Source organism: Rhinoraja longicauda, chromosome 8, assembly GCF_053455715.1.
Source record: "Rhinoraja longicauda isolate Sanriku21f chromosome 8, sRhiLon1.1, whole genome shotgun sequence".
In the NCBI taxonomy this organism is placed as follows: Eukaryota; Metazoa; Chordata; class Chondrichthyes; order Rajiformes; family Arhynchobatidae; genus Rhinoraja; species Rhinoraja longicauda.
In genome coordinates this window covers 9,953,606-9,974,717 of record NC_135960.1, presented here as the reverse complement: position 1 = coordinate 9,974,717, position 21,112 = coordinate 9,953,606, and the positions used below count along the sequence as shown (strand labels likewise).

At 48.0% G+C, this 21,112-nt stretch overlaps 1 protein-coding gene across 1 annotated transcript in view; it reads left to right on the top strand.

Moving 5' to 3' along the window:
• Positions 1–21,112, top strand: part of LOC144595738 (contactin-associated protein-like 5) — a 644,436-nt gene that overhangs the window by 342,942 nt on the left and 280,382 nt on the right. The window contains exons 11-13 of the mRNA XM_078403317.1: positions 2,935–3,041; positions 18,534–18,653; positions 19,889–20,089. Coding sequence (XP_078259443.1) covers positions 2,935–3,041; positions 18,534–18,653; positions 19,889–20,089 — 428 coding nt within the window. The remainder of the gene's footprint in view (positions 1–2,934; positions 3,042–18,533; positions 18,654–19,888; positions 20,090–21,112) is intronic.

Here is a 21,112-nt window from a genome sequence, read left to right as displayed (position 1 = left end):
TTAAATTACCTTTTGTATTCAAAAGGCAATCCATCTTCAGCGTTTTCTTTTGGTGCATTATATCCATGATTGCATTGTTTTCCTCTTTTGTCCAAAACAACAAGGCGCTCAGCAAGATAGGCAGCATCTGTCGAAAGGAAAACATAGTTGACATTTCAGGTAGAAGATCATTTGCCAAAACTGGGAAGGAGAAATGCATCTACGGCATTTAAAGATTTTTTTTTCATAATTTCTCTTGTGTTTTCTGTAATTTCTTTCTGTGAAATGGGACAGTAATAAGACAGAAAGATGAGAAGAGTGTGGTGGGGTAAGTGAGCGACCAGTTATAAACCGTCTCTCATCCCACTGCTGGGCGGCACAGTGGCAAGGTGGCACAGAGGTAGAGTTGCTGCCTTTCAGCACCAGATACCTGGGTTCGATCCTGACTATGGCTGCTTGTCTGCACTGAGTTTGTACATTCTCCCCGTGACCTACGTGGCGATTCTCCGGGAGCCCCGGTTTCCTCCCAATACTCGAAAGACGTACGGGTTTGTAGGCAAATTGGCTTGGTATCATTTGTAAACTGTCCCTAGTGTGTGTAGGGTAATGTCAGTGTGCAGGGATCGCTGGTTGGCGTGGACCTGGAGGGCCTGTTTCTGCACTCTATCTCTCAACTAAACTAAGCTGGTGCTTACATGCAGTGCAGACCTGGAAGAACTCAGGTTCATGTGTACTGAGAGATCTGCTCTCGGGAGAGGCAAACATTAGATGTTACCATTGTCCGCATTATGCCTGAAGTACACAGAGGATAATTGCCTGCAATTCCCTCACTCTTGTTGTGATATTGCAGGGACTACTTTGTGTATCACAAGGACTACTTTGTTTGCCTGTGTAGTAACGTGTATATAAGAGAATGAGGTGATTAGGTGGGCTCTCTGGTTCCAGGTGGCCATGGAATAAACAGCCTGGATTTAAGCTCCAGCATTATAACCTTTTAAACACGTGTACTTGTGGTCCGTCCAGAGTCATAACAAAGGTATAACAGATACCGGACCACGAAGTACAACATGGTGGCAGCGGTTTGGTGATTAGCCTGAGAAGGGAGGAGCCAGCGCTGCCGTCGCAGCTGCGGCTTGCCTGCAGTCCGTCTGTCTTTTGTGTTTTTTGTTGTTTTTGTCTGAATTGTAGTTTTAATATGGTGTAGTGTTTGTATGTTATGTGGGGGGGAGGGGGTGGGAGGGAACGGGAACTGTAAAATTCTCTCTCCCGAACGGAGACGCGACCTTTGCTTCTGTGTCGTGTCTCCGTTCCCGTTGCGGCCTACCAGCGGCCATGCACCTGGGACCACCTGGGGCTCTGGTTCGCAGAGCCCGCGGCGCGGACTCACCACCTGCGGCGCTGGCTGCCTGCGGATGCCGCGGGAGCGGCTGCGACTCGTCTCCGGAGGCTCCGGCGCGGGCCGCGTGGACGTCGGAAGCCCGCAGGCCCCTGGGTGGGGGCCGACATTGGGAGCACCGGCAGCGGCAGCGACAGCGTCTTCGCCCGCCCAGAATCGCGGGGCTTGGGTCGGCCCGCCGTGGACCTTTCACCGTCCAGCGGGGGCTTCAATGTCGGGAGCCCCGACCGCCCCGACGTGGCAACTCCAACAGCCTGACCGCGGGTGAAGACGGTCTTATTGAAACATATAAGATAATTAGGGGATTGGACACATTAGAGGCAGATAACATGTTCCCAATGTTGGGGGAGTCCAGAACAAGGGGCCACAGTTTGAGAATAAGGGGTAGGCCATTTAGAACGGAGATGAGGAAGAACTTTTTCAGTCAGAGGGTGGTGAAGGTGTGGAATTCTCTGCCTCAGAAGGCAGTGGAGGCCAGTTCGTTGGATGCTTTCAAGAGAGAGCTGGATAGAGCTCTTAAGGATAGCGGAGTGAGGGGGTATGGGGAGAAGGCAGGAACGGGGTACTGATTGATAGTGATCAGCCATGATCGCATTGAATGGCGGTGCTGGCTCGAAGGGCTGAATGGCCTACTCCTGCACCTATTGTCTATTGTCTATTGTCTATTGAGGAGGGACTGGAGGAGACTCACTGTGATGGATGTTTCTTTTTGTTTGGTGTTAGTTGTGATTGTATGTGTTATTGCATTTTTATTGATTATTCTTATTGGTCTTATTGTTTAACTGCGAGTAATGTTTCATTTCACTACACATTTATGTGTATGTGACAAATAAACGACTATTGACTATTGACTATTGAAAGGTGAACCCAAGCAAAAAGGTTAACAAGTAAAAAAACAACAATAGAGCCCTGAAGAAGAAAAAAAAGATGAATGCTTTCCAGCCCGGTGAGGGATGCTTGGATTGCTTCTCGACAGGGCCGATATCTGTACGTATAATTACCTGATGAGAAGGCAGCGTCGAGTTGCAGACGGGACGCTGCAAGCTGCTGAGGGAGGTGTGTGAAGGCCCACATCGCGCCCCAGCACCTGTGCAGGCCCGCGTTCGGAAACCCGAGACTGCCTCTCGGTGAGCCCGACATCCGCGGAGGCGCGGCGACCGGAGAGACCGACCATCGGGAGAGGCAAACATTAGATGTTACCATTGTCCGCATTATGCCTGAAGTACACAGAGGATAATTGCCTACTATTCCCTCACTCTGTGAACAAGATGCGTCATATGTGTTCCCCTTGATTTATTCACAAAATGCTGGAGTAACTCAGCAGGTCAGGCAGCATCTCGGGAGAGAAGGAATGGGTGACGTTTCGGGTTGAGACCCTTGGGTCTCCCCCGAGAAAACCCATGTGGTCACGGGGAGAACATACAAACTCTGAACAGACAGCACACCCATAGTCGGGATCAAACCCAGGTCTCTGGCGCTGTAAGGCAGCGACTCTACCCGCTGCAACACCCACTTTATTTATTTATGTAGTGAATTCCTTACTTTCTGTTCTCTTTCAGGTGCTTGCCAAATTACTGTGAGCATGGAGGAGAATGTTCGCAGTCTTGGAGTACATTTTACTGTGACTGTACGGGTACGGACTACACTGGAGCCACCTGCCATAACTGTGAGTGGATTTGTGCGGCACCCCTTTATTATCAGTTCTTTATGACAAAGTAGTGCCAAGTCAAAATATGTTATCCAGATAATTACAGATTTGTGCTGAACATAAACTTAGATTTCCATGTACCTGCTTGCATAAGATTGTGGGTCATAAGGACATAAGTGATAGGAGCAGAATTAGGCCATTCGGCCCATCAAGTCTACTCCGCCACTCACTCATGGCTGATCTATCTCTCCCTCCTAACCCCATTCTCCTGCCTTCACCCCATAACCCCTGACACCCGTACTAATCAAGAATCTATCTATCTCTGCCTTAAAAATATCCATTGACTTGGCCTCCGCAGCTTTCTGTGGCATAGAATTCCACAGTGGGTGTGTCACTGTTTGGAGCACTAACATGCACAAGGCACTAAGCAAGAGGAAGCACCCCTCACCATCGAAGGGATCCATAGGAAGAACTGCCTCAAAATGGCAGCCATAATCCAGGACGCACACCACCCTGGCCATGCTCTTGTTTCACTCCTGCCATCGGGAGTGGGAGAAGGGCCATGAGATACACAGGAATTTAGAAGTATGAGGAGATCTTATAAGATTATTAAGGCGTTGGACACGTTAGAGGCAGGAACAAGGCCTTCATAACAAGAGGAGTTGAGTATAGGAGCAAAGAGGTCCTTCTACAGTTGTACCGGGCCCTGGTGAGACCGCACCTGGAGTACTGTGTGCAGTTTTGGTCTCCAAATTTGAGGAAGGATATTCTTGCTATTGAGGGCGTGCAGCGTAGGTTCACTAGGTTAATTCCCGGAATGGCGGGACTGTCGTATGTTGAAAGGCTGGAGCAATTAGGCTTGTATACACTGGAATTTAGAAGGATGAGGGGGGATCTTATTGAAACATATAAGATAATTAGGGGATTGGACACATTAGAGGCAGGAAACATGTTCCCAATGTTGGGGGAGTCCAGAACAAGGGGCCACAGTTTAAGAATAAGGGGTAGGCCATTTAGAACGGAGATGAGGAATAACTTTTTCAGTCAGAGAGTGGTGAAGGTGTGGAATTCTCTGCCTCAGAAGGCAGTGGAGGACAGTTCGTTGGATGCTTTCAAGAGAGAGCTGGATAGAGCTCTTAAGGATAGCGGAGTGAGGGGGTATGGGGAGAAGGCAGGAACGGGGTACTGATTGAGAGTGATCAGCCATGATCGCATTGAATGGCGGTGCTGGCTCGAAGGGCTGAATGGCCTACTCCTGCACGTATTGTCTATTGTCTATTGTCTATTGTCTATTGAAACATGTTCCCAATGTTGGGGGAGTCCAGAACAAGGGGCCACAGTTTAAGAATAAGGGGTAGGCCATTTAGAAATGAGATGAGGAAAAACTTTTTCAGTCAGAGAGTTGTGAATCTGTGGAATTCTCTGTCTCAGAAGGCAGTGGAGGCCAATTCTCTGAATGCATTCAAGAGAGAGCTGGATAGAGCTCTTAAGGATAGCGGAGTCAGGGGGGTATGGGGAGAAGGCAGGAACGGGGTACTGATTGAGAATGATCAGGCATGATCACATTGAATGGCGGTGCTGGCGCGAAGGGCCGAATGGCCTCCTCCTGCACCTATTGTCTATTGAGAGTGAAGAAGGCCGTCAGAGAGGGATGGGGCCCGTTGAGAGCAAGGAGGGCCGTCGGAGGGTTGGAGGGCTGTCGAGAGCTGGGGGCTGCAGCAAACGAATCGGCGGGGGGGGGGAACAGAAGGGGGGGCCCAGCGGAGGGGTGGCAGGGGGTGAACCGCTGCCACATGCAGCGACAGGCAGAAGATAGGACCGTTGAGTGAACTTCTATAACTTTGACGGAGCCAAAACGTAGCTTCGCTTGTGTACTGCCTGGGTGAGGTCTTCTACTTGATTTTACCGGGTTGTATGCAACATGAAGCATTTCACTGTACCTGGACGTACCTAGGTTTGTAGGCTAATTGGCTTGGTATGGAAGTGTAATTGAATTGAATCATTGGGAAGAATGTATAGGAGACTGAAAACAGTGACGTCCAGGTTCAGGAACAGCTTCTTCCCAACAAACATCCGGCTATCGAACACTACAAACACCAACTAAATTTCAATAGACAATAGGTGCAGGAGGAGGCCATTCGGCCCTTCGAGCCAGCACCGCCATTCAATGTGATCATGGCTGATCACTCTCAATCAGTACCCCGTTCCTGCCTTCTCCCCATACCCCCTCACTCCGCTATCCTTAAGAGCTCTATCCAGCTCTCTCTTGAAAGCATCCAACGAACTGGCCTCCACTGCCTTCCGAGGCAGAGAATTCCACACCTTCACAACTCTCTGACTGAAAAAGTTCTTCCTCATCTCCGTTCTAAATGGCCTACCCCTTATTCTTAAACTGTGGCCCCTTGTTCTGGACTCCCCCAACATTGGGAACATGTTTCCTGCCTCTAATGTGTCCAATCCCCTAATTATCTTATATGTTTCAATAAGATCCCCCCTCATCTTTCTAAATTCCAGTGTATACAAGCCTAATTGCTCCAGCCTTTCAACATACGACAGTCCCACCATTCCGGGAATTAACCTAGTGAACCTACGCTGCACGCCCTCAATTTGTTTTGTATTGCACTAATATTGTTTATCTCATTTATTGGACCTTTTTTGTTTGTTTATTATCTTATCTATTGAACACTGTGTTTACAGACCTGTTACGCTGCTTAGTTGTGTTTAGAGATGCCGCGCGGAAACAGGCCCTTCGGCCCACCGAGTCTGTGCCGACCGGCGATCCCCGCACACTAACACTATCCTACGCACACTAGGGGCAATTTACATTTATGCAAGCCAATTAGCGTACAAACCAGAATGTCTTTGGAGTGTGGGAGGAAACAAGAGCTTCCCGGAGAAAACTCCACGCAGGTCACAGGGAGAACGTACAAACTCCGTACAGGCAAGCAGCCATAGTCATGATCGAACCCGGGTCTCTAGAGCTGTAAGGCAGCAACACTACCGCTGTGCCACCGTGCCGCCCTGCTGCAATTAAGAATGTCCTTGTTCCGTTTCGGTACTTATGACAATTAAACACTCTTGACTCTCTCTTGAGAGGAGCCTAGGGCACGGATCAGCACAAGATATTGTAACATGATAGCCATTATAGAAACATGTTTAATCAGGAAGAAGGAGAAGTGTAATTAACTCATGGTCGACAATTAGCAAAAACACTGAGCTCTGTGGAAGCCATTAAATTCTCCCTGGGGAAGTTTTGCTTAATTTTTACCTGAATTTACATCAATTTACCTCAGATTTTACCTCAATTTTTACCTGATGTGAAGGAAATCAAACAAACCTGGCTATTCACCTTCACCCTGTTGCTCTGAAGCATTGATTTTTCAGCTTTCTGCAGAGCATATTTTCATTCTCCCTTTCCCCCATATGTGTCATTGAGTAAATGATTATATATACAATGCTCTTGACCACAAACAGATTCCATAAGAGACAGTACAGACTATTCCACGGGCAAATTCCTCGTATGTTGCAAAACACACTTGCCTAATAAAGTAAGATTATGATTATGATTGTGATAAGGAACTCAAATAAGCTGTGGACCGTTATCCTGGGTAGTTTCAGTTTAGTTCGGAGATACATCGCGGAAACAGGTCCTTCGGCCCACCGAGTCCACGTCAACCAGTGATCCCCACACATTAGCACTGTCCTACACACACTAGGGACAATTTACAGGTACACTAAGCAAATTAGCCTACAAATCATAGAAACATAGAAAATAGGTGCAGGAGTAGGCCATTCGGCCCTTCGAGCCTGCACCGCCATTCAATATGATCATGGCTGATCATCCAGCTCAGTAACCTGTACCTGCCTTCTCTCCATACCCCCTGATCCCTTTAGCCACAAGGGCCACATCTAACTCCCTCTTAAATATAGCCAATGAACTGGCCTCAACTACCTTCTGTGGCAGAGAATTCCACAGACTCACCACTCTCTGTGTGAAGAAATGTTTTCTCATCTCGGTCCTAAAAGACTTTCCCCTTATCCTTAAGCTGTGACCCCTGGTTCTGGACTTCCCCAACATGGGGAACAATCTTCCCGCATCTAGCCTCTCCAACCCCTTAAGAATTTTATATGTTTCAATAAGATCCCCTCTCAGTCTTCTAAATTCCAGTGAGTATAAGCCGAGTCTATCCAGTCTTTCTTCATATGAAAGTCCTGCCGTTCCAGGGATCAATCTGGTGAACCTTCTCTGTACTCCCTCTAAGGCTAGAATGTCTTTCCTCAGATTAGGAGACCAAAACTGTACACAATACTCCAGGTGCGGTCTCACCGTACGTCTTTGGAGTGTAGGAGGGAACCAAAGATCCCAGAGAAAACCCACACAGGTCATGGGGAAAATGTACAAGCTCCATACAGACAAGCACTGGTAGTCAGGATCGAACCCGTGTCTCTGGCGCTGTACGGCAGCAACTCTATCGTTGGCAGGGAGATTGACTGGAAGGTTTGAACTAGATTTATAGAGAAGTGTGAACAAATTAGAAGTGTGGTGGATGAGAAAATTGAGGCAAATGTGGAAGTTAAATTGAACAGGTACACCAGGCAGGATAGGAAGTGGCAAACATCTGATAGGCTGAACTGTACTTATTTTATTGCGAGAAGCCTGGCAGGTAAGGCATGAGCTTAGGGCATGGGTAGACACATGGCATTGTGATATAATAGCCATTGCAGAACCATGTTTCATGGATGAACAGGAATGACCAGGGGTACAGATGCTAACAATGCAATAGAGATAGAGGTAAGAGAGGAGGGGGAGTTGATTAAGGAGAACTGGGGTGGCACAGTGGTGCAGCGTTGGAGTTGCTGCCTTGTAGCGCAGGAGACCCGGGTTCAATTCGGACTGCGGGTGCTGTCTGTGTGGAGTTTGAACGTTCTCCCTGTGAGTGCCTGGGTTTTCTCCGGGAAAATTCTCTGCCTCAGAAAGCAGTGGAGGCCAATTCTCTGAATGCATTCAAGAGAGAGCTAGATAGAGCTCTTAAGGATAGTGGAGTCAGGGGGTATGGGGGGAAGGCAGGAATGGGATACTGATTGAGAATGATCAGCCATGATCACATTGAATGGTGGTGCTGGCTCGAAGGGCCGAATGGCCTACTCCTGCACCTATTGCCTGTTGTCTATTGTCTACTCCAGTTTCCTCTCACATTCCAAAGACGCGCAGGTTGGTAGGCTAATTGGCTTCTGTAAATTCTTCCCATTGCATAGGATCGAACTTGTGTACAGGCGATCGTTGGTCAACATGGACGATGGGCCGAATGGCCTGTTTCCACACTGCATCTCTAAACTAACTTCAGCAATGGATGTGAATAACGTTCTTCTGAATGGTTTATACGCTGTTCTCACAAAAGAGAGGAATGATACTGGAGTTATATTTGAGGTGAATGAGTCCAAACTATTGGATGAGATAACGCAGTTAAAGAAGAAGTCTTAAGGGAGTTAGCATCCTTGAGAGCGAATGAGTTATTGGACCTTCTATAAAGAAGAGAAGTAATGTCTCTGATCATCATTTTCCAATCCTCTCTGGCATTAGGAATGGTGCCAGAAGATTCCAATAATGCTTACACAGCACTGTTATTTATTAAAAAAAAGAAGGTAGAAATGGTCCTTTGTCTGTTACTTTAAAATTTTAGTTTTCTTTAGAGATATAGCTTGGAAACAGGCTCTTCGGTTCACCAAGTCTAGCGCGACCACACCAAAGTTGGTGGGTGTATGGAACAAGCTGCCAGAGGAGATAGTTAAGGCTGGGACTGTCCCAACATTTAAGAAACAGTTAGACAGGTACATGGATAGGACAGGTTTGGAGGGATATGGACCAAGCGCAGGCAGGTGGGACTAGTGTAGCTGGGACATTGTTGGCCGGTGTGGGCGAGTTGGGCCGAAGGACCTGTTTCTACACTGTATCACTCTGTGACTCTATGACCAACGATCTTCCCGTACACATTTAAGGATAAGGGGGAAGTCTTTTAAGACCGAGATGAGAAAGTTTTTTTTCACACAGAGAGTGGTGAATCTGTGGAATTCTCTGCCACAGAAGGTCAAGTCAAGTCAAGTCAATTTTATTTGTATAGCACATTTAAAAACAACTCACATTGACCAAAGTGCTGTACATCTGATTAGGTTCCAATGGGGGGGGGGGGGGGGGGGGGAAAGAGAAAAAAAAGAAGAGAAAAAAAAGAAAAAAAAGACATAAAGTAGCACGCAAACAGTTCACAGCGCCTCCTCAATGAGCCTCAAACGCTAGGAAGTAGAAATAGGTTTTGAGCCTGGACTTAAAGGAGTCGATGGAGGGGGCAGTTCTGATGGGGAGAGGGATGCTGTTCCACAGTCTAGGAGCTGCAACCACAAAAGCGCGGTCACCCCTGAGCTTAAGCCTAGACCGCGGGATAGTGAGTAGCCCCAAGTCGGCCGACCTGAGGGACCTGGAGTTAGAGAGGGGGGTTAGAAGATTTTTGATGTAGGGGGGGGAGTGTCCATTTAGGGCTTTATACGTGAATAGGAGGAGCTTGAAGTTGATTCTGTACCGTACAGGGAGCCAGTGGAGAGAGGCCAGAATCGGGGTGATGTGGTCCCTTTTACGGGTACCCGTCAGGAGTCTCGCTGCGGCGTTTTGGACCAGTTGCAGGCGGGACAGGGAAGATTGGCTGATCCCAGTGTATCGGGAGTTGCAGTAGTCTAGGCGGGAGGAAATGAAAGCGTGAATGATTTTTTCTGTGCCGTCGAATTGGAGGAAAGGTTTGATTTTAGCTATGGTTCGAAGTTGGAAGAAGCTGGCGTTTACCACAGCGTTGACTTGCTTATCAAATTTTAATGCAGAGTCAAATATCATGCCGAGGTTTTTGACATGCGGTTTGACTAGTCAGGATAGACTTCCAAGACTGCCTGTTATCAATTTGATGGAGTCGGGGGGGGGCTGAATAGGATGACCTCAGACTTGCTCTCATTTAATTGGAGGAAGTTCTGTGCCATCCAACATTTTATGTCCTCAAGGCAGTGTGAGAGGCTGTTTAAATTTGACTGGTTGTTGGGTTTCAGGGGGAGGTAAAGCTGAGTGTCATCGGCATAGCAGTGGAAAGAAATGCCGTGCCTTTGAATGATTTGGCCAAGGGGGAGCATGTATAGAGAGAAGAGAATGGGGCCTAGGATGGAGCCTTGTGGAACTCCGCAGGAGAGGCTAGCTGGAGCAGAGGAATAACTGCCTATGTTGATGGCGAAACTCCTATCTTTGAGGTACGAAGCGAACCAGCTCAGGGCAGTGCCATCAATGCCAACCGCGTACCGGAGGCCAGTTCATTGGCTATATTTAAGAGGGAGTTAGATCTCGTCCTTGTCGCTAAAGGGATCAGGGGGTATGGAGAGAAGGCAGGTGCGGGATACTGAGTTGGATGATCAGCCATGATCATATTGAATGGCGGTGCAGGCTCGAAGGGCCGAATGGCCTACTCCTGCACCTATTTTCTATGTTTCTATGTTTCTACACTAGTTTTAGGTTATCCTAGTTTTGCATCCTACACATTAGAGGCAATTTACAGGAGCCAATTCATCTACAGACCTGCAGGCCTTTGGGATGTGGGAGGAAACCGGAGCACCCAGAGGAAACCCACACAGTCACCCGGAGAAGGTGTAGACTCCACACAGACAGCACTCGTGGTCAAGATCGAACCCAGGTCTCTGGCGCTGTGAGGCAGCAGCTCCACCAGCTGTGCCACTCTGCCACTGTCTTGTGGAATAATTACTTTATGACTTCCAGCATTTAATATAATAACATGGAGTTTATCACAGAACTGTACTTAGATCGTAGCTTGAATACTGTGTGTGGTTCAGGCCACCACGTGACAAGAATGTTTGTACTGCTGAGGGTGCAAAGGAGATTAAAGGGCCTGTCCCACTTAGGCAATTTTTTAGGCGACTGCCAGCGACTGTCATAGTCGTAGCAGGTTGCTGAAAAACCGGCGACTGGAATGTCCCCCCTACGACAATGTCTACGACAAGCTACAACAACCTATCACCTAGTCGACGTCAAGCTATGGCAATATACCGACAACCGGCTAACCCAATCGTCGCGACTTAGGACGTCCACCTACGACCGCACCTACGACAACCTACGACCACACAGGCGACGACCTACGACAACTGCAGTCAACTTACATCTACCCGCGACAGGCTACGACCCTGTCGGCAACAATTGAAGACAACTGAAGACAATTCACGTCATTTTGGCCTCCGGTTTTGACGCCGGTACCTGTCGCCAGTTGACGTAGGTAGTCGCCAATGGAATTCACCGAAGTCAGCACCGGCGACAACCTACGTCACCTGGCGACAACCTATGACAGCACCTACGTCAGGAGACGTCAAGCTACGATCATTGCCGTCAAACCAACAGTCGCCGAAAAATATTAAACGTCTCAAAATCCAGCGGCGACCAGAAAAACGCTACGACTCTTTGGAGACGACTCACGACCGTACAGGCGACACCCGGGCGACCGTGTGGCCACAGTCTAGTCACCTGTAGTCACATTAAAAATCGCCTATGTGGGACAGGGGCTTTAGGAGAATGTTGCCAAGATTGGGAAATATTTAAACTAGAGTTGTTTTGATTTATTTTGTGTATAAAATCATGAGAGGAATAGATCGGGTAGATGCACAGAGTCTCTTGCCCAGAGCAGGTGATTTGAAGACCAGAGGACATAGGTTTAAGATGAAGGGGAAAAGATTTGTTAGGAGTCTGAGGGGTAACTTTCTCACACAAAGGGTGGTGGGTGTATGGAACAAGCTGCCAGAGGAGGTAGTTGAGGCAGAGACTATCCCAACACTTAAGAAACAGTTAGACAGGTACATGGATCGGACAGGTTTGGAGGGGTATGGACCAAACGCGGGAGGTGGGACTCATGCAGCTGTTGACAGGTGTGGGCAGGTTGTGCCGATGGGCCTGTTTCCACACTGTATCACTCTATGACTCTATGTTATGAACTGAGAAGGCTGGCGGGGAGACATCATTGAGGTTTATGGTATTATCAGAGGACAAGATGGAGCAAATAAGAAGATGTTTTATAGGACTTTTGTTCGCCCACATTTGGTGTATCACGTGGAGTTCTGGTCACCCCATTAGGGGAGGGATGTGGAGATTTTGGAAAGGGTACGGAGGAGGTTTAACAGAATGCCGCCTGGATTAGAGAGTGCTATAAGGAGAGGTTGGACAAGCTTGGATTGTTGTCTCTGGAGCATTGGAGGCTGAGGGGGCGACCTAGTGGAAGTATATTTAATTGTGAGTGGCATGCAGAGGATAAACAAATTGTTTTTCGTCGGGTGGAAATGTCAAAGACTAGAGGGCATGGCTTTAAGGTGAGAGGGCCAGAAGGAGATATGCTGGGCAGATCTTTTACACAGGGTGGCACGGTGGCACAGTGGTAGGTTTGCTGCCTTACAGTGCCAGAGACCCAGGTTAGATCCTGACTACGGGTGCAGTCTGTACGGAGATTGCACATTCTCCCCGTGACCGTGTTTTCTCCAGTGCTCCGGTTTCCTCCCACACTCCATAGACGCACAGGTTTGTGGATTGACTGGCTTCGGTAAAGATTGTAAATTGTCCCCCAGTTTGTAGGATGGTGCTAATGTGTGGGGATCGCTGGTTGGTTTCCACACTCTGGTTTCCTCCCACACTCCAAAGGCGTTCTGGTTTGTATGCTAGTTGGCTTGGTATAAATGCAAATTGTCCCTAGTGTGTGTAGGATAGTGTTGTGTGCGGGGATCGCTGGTCGGCGTGGACTCGGTGGGCCGAAGGGCCTGTTTCCGCGCTGTATCTCTAAATTAAACTGAATACAGAGAGTGTTGTTTGCCTCAAACACGCAACCAGGAGTGGTGTAGGGAGGAACTGTAGATGCTGGCTCAAAGCGAAGACATGTGGTGGACGCTGATATGGTGGAATTTAGAAGGCTTTTAGATGGACACATGGATATTGCAGTATTTGGAGGGAAAAAGATCAAGAGCAGGCAGAGGAGGTTAGATAACGGCATCATAGTCAGCAAAGACATTGTGGGCCAAAGGGCCTGTTTCTGCAAAGTACTGTTCTATGTACCAAGCCATTTACCTTTGCAGAGGCATCTAACACCAGAGAGAAAACGTTTAAAATAATTGCTGGAAATATTGAAGGGGAAATGAGGAAAATAGTTTTTCACTCAGACGTTGTCGAGATCACAAGACAACTGTCCGGAAGTGCGTAGGAAGCAGAAATCAAAAGCATAATCAAAATAATTACTTTGGAGATGTATTTCAAGGGCTATGCCCTCAGGGCTATTGATCAAGTGCCGAAAAGAAAAATTGAGATGCGTTGTAGATTTTCTATTACTTTCAAACAAAAGGTTCAATTGTCTCAGCTGCATATTCTTTCAATGAATCTCCATTCTTTGCTTTGTCTGAAGAAGGCTCCCGATCTGAAACAGTCTTTTGTTTGTTCCTGAACTACAGGCCAAACGGTACACGATAGCACGACAATTTTAGGCCCACCTTACTCACCGTCGTCCCTTTGGTGCCAATGGAAGAAGTTTCATTGGAATCGGTGTTATATTTTTTAAGTTATTCACATTTTAAAGTTTAAATCTATCTCCTAGGGAGGGAGGGTGGGGGGAGAGAGAGGGAAGGAGGGAGGATAAGCAGGGTTGAGAGGGATGGTTGGGGGGGTGGGAAAGGGGGGGAGGGGAGTGGAGAGGGGGAGGGGGGAGGGGAGGAGGAGGGAGGGAGGGGGATGGAGAGGGAGGGGGAGGAGGGTGGGCGAGAGGTGGAGGGAGGGAGGGAGGGAGGGAGGAGGGGAGGAGGCGAAGGGGAGGTATGGAGGGAGGGAGGGGGAGGGAGAGAGGAAGGAGGGGGAGGGGAGGAGGGAGGAGGAAGGGTGTGGGGGGAGGAGGGGAGAGGGGAGTGGGGGAGGAGAGGGTGCTGCACCAATGCAGGAGAGGTTTGGGCCCAACGGGTCCACTTGGTCTAGTATTTTTTTTAAAGCAGAGTTTGATAGATTCTCGATTTGTAAAAGCGTCAAAGGTTAAGGGGAGAAGGCAGGAGAAGGGCATTGAGAGGGAAAGATGTTTGAGCCATGATCGGGCTTGGCAGAGCGGACTCAATGGGCTGAATGGTCTACTTCTGTTCCTGTGTGTTATGATCTTATGATCTCAGAATACCTTTTCAACACAGTGAACAGTTATGAGCTGCATGAAAACCCATGAAAAAGCCTTTGAGGACAAAAGATGCTCAGATGCTGGAATCTTGAATATAACAAGAGTTATGTGGGAGAAGAGCAGTAGAGGGTGTGGGTAATCTGCAAACACTCGTCTCGTTTCCTTCACTCTTAGTTCATAACCGCCACCTCTCTGACCCCCATTACACACCTGGTTCTAACTATCACCTATCACTCTCTACCCCACTACCATAATCCACTTGCCCCGCCACCACCACCGCACTGCTATCACTGACAATCATCCTCTTCCCTCTCAGTCCTGATGCAGGTTTTGACCCAAAACCTCAGTTCTGTTCAATTTATTGTCACGTGTACCGAGGTACAGTGAAAAGCTTTTGTTGCGTGCTCACCAGCCAGTGGAAAGACAATGCACGATTACAATCGAGCCATTCATGACAGGGAATAACGTTTAGCGCAGCGTAAAGCCAATAACGTCCGATCAAAGATAGTCCGAGTGTTCCCGGTGAGATACAAGTAGTTTAGGACTGCTCTCAGGTTGCAATAGACAATAGACAATAGACAATAGGTGCAGGAGGAGGCCATTCGGCCCTTCGAGCCAGCACCGCCATTCAATGTGATCATGACTGATCATTCGCAATCAGTACCCCGTTACTGCCTTCTCCCCATACCCCCTGACTCTGCTATCCTTAAGAACTCTATCTAGCTCTCTCTTGAATGCATTCAGAGAATTGGCCTCCACTGCCTTCTGAGGCAGAGAATGTGTCAAAACGTTGTCAAAACGTTGGATGAACAGCTCTGGAAACTCCGCCAGGATCTCAGCATACGAGTCAGGGGCTGCGACGACGGCCTGGACAGTAGGGCTGGGCGGGGAGGCGATTGTCGGAGCGACGGGCTCCTCGCCGGCGGAGGGTCGGAGGTCGTTACCGCGGACATCAGGGACCAGTGAAAAAGCCCAGAGAAAATCTGCGCCCAGGATCGCTTGTCTGACGTCTGCTATGATGAATGGCCATTCGTACGTGCGGAGGCCTAGCACAAGGGACATCTTTCGTATACCGAAAGTGCGAATGGGGCTGCCATTAACCGCGATGAGGGTGGGACCTGTCTTACCCGTTCTGGTTTCGAGGTCGGTCGGCGGCACTATACTGACGATGGCTCCCGTGTCCACCAAAAATTCTGTGTCCGTGAATCGATCGTGGACATAGAGGCGTCGGTTCTGGCCAATCGTAACTGCCCCTATGTACGATCGGCCGAGGCATTTCACGCGAAGGTACAAGGTGAGCGGCAGTTGCGGGATTCGCTACCCCATCGTAGGTGATAATAGCACCAGCCGCGCTTGTGCGGATCTTTTTGGCGGGCTTTCGGAGAACTGGCGGGAGATGCGGCGCCATCTTGATGTCGCTGTGGCGTGGTCACTGATGTCGAGACCTTGTTGATCGAACCGCTTGCCTTGTTTTTAGCCGCTATGAGCGCGTCCGCTTTCGCTGCATATGCTTCGGGGTCCTTAAAAGAACAATCCGTGAGCAGCAGTCGGACATCCTCAGGAAGCTTCTCTCGGAATGCCTGTTCGAACATAAGGCAATCCGTATGCTCACCGGCTAGCATCATCATTTCGGCCATGAGAACGGAAGGCCGTCGATCTCCGAGGTCCGGTAGGTGCAGAAGTCTTGCAGCGCAATCATGCCTATTAAACCCGAAGGTTCGCAGTAACACTTTCTTCATGGCCTCGTACTTGCTTTCCGCAGGCGGATTAACGATGAACCGCATCACGCGTGTGGTCGTCTCCGGTGATAGAGCGCTGACGAGGTAGTAATACATCGTCGAGTCGTCCGATATCTTCTTTATATGAAATTGAGCTTCGGTGTGGACAAATCAAGATTGCGGTGAATGTGTCCAAAACAACGGAAGGTGAACGCTTACCGCGCTTAACTCCGGTGTGCCAGGCGCGGCAATCAACAACGAGGCGTCGTGTTCCTGCATAGTCGGTGATCGTCCAGATCACGTCGGGGTCACCAATATGGCGAGTCCGAAAACTTGTTGGTTGTAGAAGAAGTTTATTGCAGCCGCAATATTCGAATACAGAGTTAAACAACAAGGTAAAGGACAACCATCAAAAACTTACTGTCTTCTTCGAAGACTTCGCCGAACTAAACATTTCGGGCGCCAAAAGCGCACATGACCACGCTGGCCAATCAGCGATGTCGCTCTCTGGACCAATCCCCACGGTCGCGTTCACACGTGACCTCGCTGGCCAATCTGAGGGTTCGACGACCCGGACCATTCTCTATGGTCGCTACACATGCACCGATCTACAAGCCTCTTAAACACCACAATCATTTCTGCTTCCACCACCACCCCTGGCTGTGCATTCCAGGCACCCACCACCCTCTGTGTAAAATATCTTTCACTGCCCCTCCTTTCCCCCGGTGCTTAAACATAAAGTAGATAAGAGCATGAAGAAGAGTCTCGACCCAAAACATCACCCATTCCTTCTCTCCAGAGATGCTGCCTGTCCCGCTGAGTTACTCCAGCTTTTTGTGTCAATCTTCGGTTTAAACCAGCATCTGCAGTTCCTTCCCACACAAGTAGATAAGAGTGATAGGAAAGAACACAATTGCAGAACTCCAGCTAGGGACAGTTTCTTTCCGGCTGTTATCAGGCAACTGAGTCATCCAACCACAACCAGAGAGCAGTGCTGAACCACTATCTACCTCATTGATGACCCTCAGACTATCCTTGATCGGATTTTGCTGGCTTTACCTTGCACTAAACGTTATTACCTCAGTATGTATCTGTACACTGTAAATGGCTAGATTGTAATACAATGGCTATAATGTGTCCATACACTGTAAATGGTTTGATTGCAATCGTGTATTGTCTTTCCGCTGACTGGTTAGCACGCAACAAAAGCCTCTCACTGTACTTCGGTGCACATGACAATAAACTGAACTGACACTGAACTGAACTGAAGGACGGTCTCGACCCGAAAAGTCACCTATTCCTTTTCTCCAGAGATGCTGCCTGACCCGCTGAATCACTCCAGCTTATTGCGTCTCTCTGAGGCATGAGAATAACTGTACCACCCACACCAAAGCCCAACAGGAGCTCAATAGAGTGATCGCTTCCTTCTATGTTGGACCAGTTACAATTCTATAAGCAGCTTCTCATACAGAAGAACCATCAGTCTCCACTGTCTGTGCTGGCTCTTTCCTTTGACAATCAACGTTAATTCATGGCCATCAGTGCTCTTTCTACTTTATATCTTCATTGGACGTCAAATATTTATTCAGAAAAGTCTGATGGTGTGCACTTCCAAGCTTCTGTATCTTCTTTCTGACGGGAACAGGGAGATGAAGGAATGACCGGGGTGGGACAAGTCTTTGATTATGTTGGCTGATTTCCCGAGACAGTGTGAAGTGTAGATGGAGTCGTTGGTGGGGAGTCTGGTCTGTGTGATGGATTAGGCTACATCTTCAACTCTCTGCAATTTGAGCAGAACTGTTCCCAAACCAACCTGTGATGCAATCTGACAGGATGGGTTCTATGGTGCATCTGTAAGAGGGTGAATATTTTTCTTATCAGTGAACCAACCAGAACAACTCATTATTTACACATCTAAAACCATGGGGTGTTGCTAAAATGTGGTGTGGCTTTCCTAAGAAAATGAAGGCTGTATGAGTAAGAGGATTCAGAACATGGGCAGCCCAGTGGCGTAGCAGTAGAATTGTTCAAGAGAGAGCTAGATAGAGTTCTTAAGGATAGCGGAGTCAGGGGGTATGGGGAGAAGGCAGGAATGGGATACTAATTGAGAATGATCAGCCATGATCACATTGAATGGCGGTGCTGGCCCGAAGGACCGAATGGCCTCCTCCTGCACCTATTGTCTATTGTTTATTGTCTATTGAATGGTCACTCAGTCACTCAACGTACCAACACATTCCTTTTTCCAGCAACTCGATGCATAAATGAGGTTTCCCCACACTCTGTTATTAATCATTTAAAATCCTCACCACTGGCTCGTAAACCAGAGCTTATCGATAATCTTCTCGATCAATAAAACTTCAGCTAAATCTCCCTTTCAAGGTTTGACTTTTCTTTAGAAAAATACAGAATTTATTTATCGACGTCTATCTTTGATCGAAAGTGATCGTAAACATTTAGTGCTCGGCGCTTTGCAGAATTATTTCCAACTTAAATAATTTGTTTGTTTAAATCGCGTTGTCAATGAACTGAAGCTGCACGTATTCTGTATATTTTGTTCTCTCTCTCTCTCTCTGTAGCGGTCCATGAGCAGTCTTGTGAAGCTTACAAACACAAAGGGAACACCTCAGGGTTCTTCTCCATTGATCCCGATGGCAGTGGCATTGTCGGCCCTCTCCTTGTCTACTGTAACATGACAGGTGAGCCACTTTTTGCATTTATTTCGAGTGGACTAGAATGCAAACCCAGGGATTTAATGCTGAGGCTCTATGAGGTCCTTCTGCAGTTGTACAGGGCCCTAGTGAGACCACACCTGGAGTACTGTGTGCAGTTTTGGTCTCCATATTTGAGGAAGGACATTCTTGCTATTGAGGGAGTGCCGCGTAGGTTCACTAGGTTAATTCCCGGAATGGCGGGACTGTGGTATGTTGAAAGACTAGAGTGACAGGGGTTGTATACACTGGAATTTAGAAGGATGAGAGGGGATCTTATTGAAATATAAAAGATTATTAAGGGATTGGACACGTTAGAGGCAGGAAACATGCTCCCAATGTTGGGGGAGTCCAGAACAAGGGGGCACAGTTTAAGAATAAGGGGTAGGCCATTTAGAACGGAGATGAGGAAAAACATTTTCACTCAGAGAGTTGTAAATCTGTGGAATTCACTGCCTCAGAAGGCAGTGGAGGCCAATTGTCTTGATGCTTTCAAGAGAGAGTTAGATAGAGCTCTTAATGATAGTGGTGTCAGGGGGTATGGGGAGAGGGCAGGAATGGGGTACTGATTGTGGATGATCAGCCATTATCACATTGAATGGCAGTACTGGCTCGAGGGGCCGAATGGCCTACTCCTGCACCTATTGTCTATTGTGTATGAGGTGCTGGTCAGGCACATTTTGACACAGACAGACGAGATTCATTTAAGTTTGCATCATGTTTGGCATGGACATTGTGGGCCAGAGGGCCCCGTTCCTGTGCAAAACTGTTCTATGTTTTCTGTACACAAAGGACAGCTTAATTAACACATCTGTCCATAGAGTCGTAGAGTCATAGAGTGATACAGTGTGGAAACAGGCCCTTTGGCCCAACTTGCCCACACCGGCCAACAATGTCCCAGCTACGCCAGTCCCACCAGCCCGCGTTTGGTCCGTATCCCTCCAAACCTGTCCTATCCATGTACCTGTCTAACTGTTTCTTAAATCTTGGGATAGTCCCTGCCTCAACTCCCTCCTCTGGCAGCTTGTTGTCCATGCTGACATAAGTCGGGGCATCTTGGACAGCATGGACCAGTTGGGCCGAAGAGCCTGTTTCTGTGTTGTGCGACTCAATGAATGTGAGAGGCTTGGTTCAAATGGCATTATCAATCAATCACACTGGTGATCACAGTGTTAGGGTTTTTTAAAAATAATTATGTTTTTATTTTTTAATTTAAAAAATAGAAGATAAAACATGGACGGTGATCCAGCACAACAACACTGAGCTCACGGCTGTGCAAGGCTCCAGTGCGGAAAGGCCTCACCTCGCCCACTTTAATTACACTGCCAGCATGGAGCAGCTTCAAGCTATGATTAAGAGCATGGACTATTGCGAGCAGCAAATGGCCTACCACTGCAAGAAGTCACGTCTTCTAAATACGCCTGGTAAGTGCAAGAGCCACATCCTATCAATCTACTAATGTCGGAGCATTGCAGATCTAGGACCACTGTGCCACTTTAGTTTAGTTTAGAGATACAGAGTTGAAACAGGCCCTTCAGCCCACAGGGTCCGCACCGACCAGCAATCCCCGCACATTAACACGCACTGGGTACAATTTAACACTTATACCGAGCCAATTAACCTGCAAACCTGTGCGCCCTTGGAGCGTGGGAGGAAACCGAAGATCTCGGAGAAAACCCACGCGGTCACGGGGAGAACGTACAAACTCCGTGCAGACAGCACCCGTGGTCGGGATCGAACCCGGGTCTCTGGCGATGTAAACGCTGTAAGGCAGCAACTCTACCGCTGCGCCACTGTGCCGCCCTTCCTTCTAATTCTTTTTACAACTTTCCGATTGGCCTTTCATTATCCTGCTTTCTACAATAACAAAAAACTTTTATATATAAAGAAGTTGTCCACATGCATGGCCCATGCTCTGCGCATTCATCCTAGGTATGAAGAATGAGAACAGATAGGTTCAGCTCCTCTGACTAGCCTGGAGTGCAGCCATTTTATTTTGCAGAATGAATCTCAGAATGCCTCCTCTTTTCTTGTTGACACAGGTAAAGGATCTGCTGTGAATTCCACCGTAATCGCAAAGTATTACATCTATTTTCAAGCTGCAATGTCATATTCTTGCTTTGCTCTCCCAGGAGGAAGAGGCACTTTACAGTTTATCTATAAATGATCATGCTAAATTAGATCGTGATAACAGGACACTGAGTTGAGGAATGTAAAGCTGATTTGAAAGCCAGGGAAATGTTCGTTGTGCTGAAGCAACTATTCTAGATCATCTGTTATTTTCATGTTCTCGGAGCAGAATTAGGCCATTTGGCCCACGAAGTCTACTCCGCATTTCAGTCATGGCTGATCTATCTTTTTTCCTCTCAACCCCATTTTCCTGACTTCTCCCCATAACCCGACACCCTTGTTATTGAAGAATCTGTCATTTTCCACCTTACAAATAT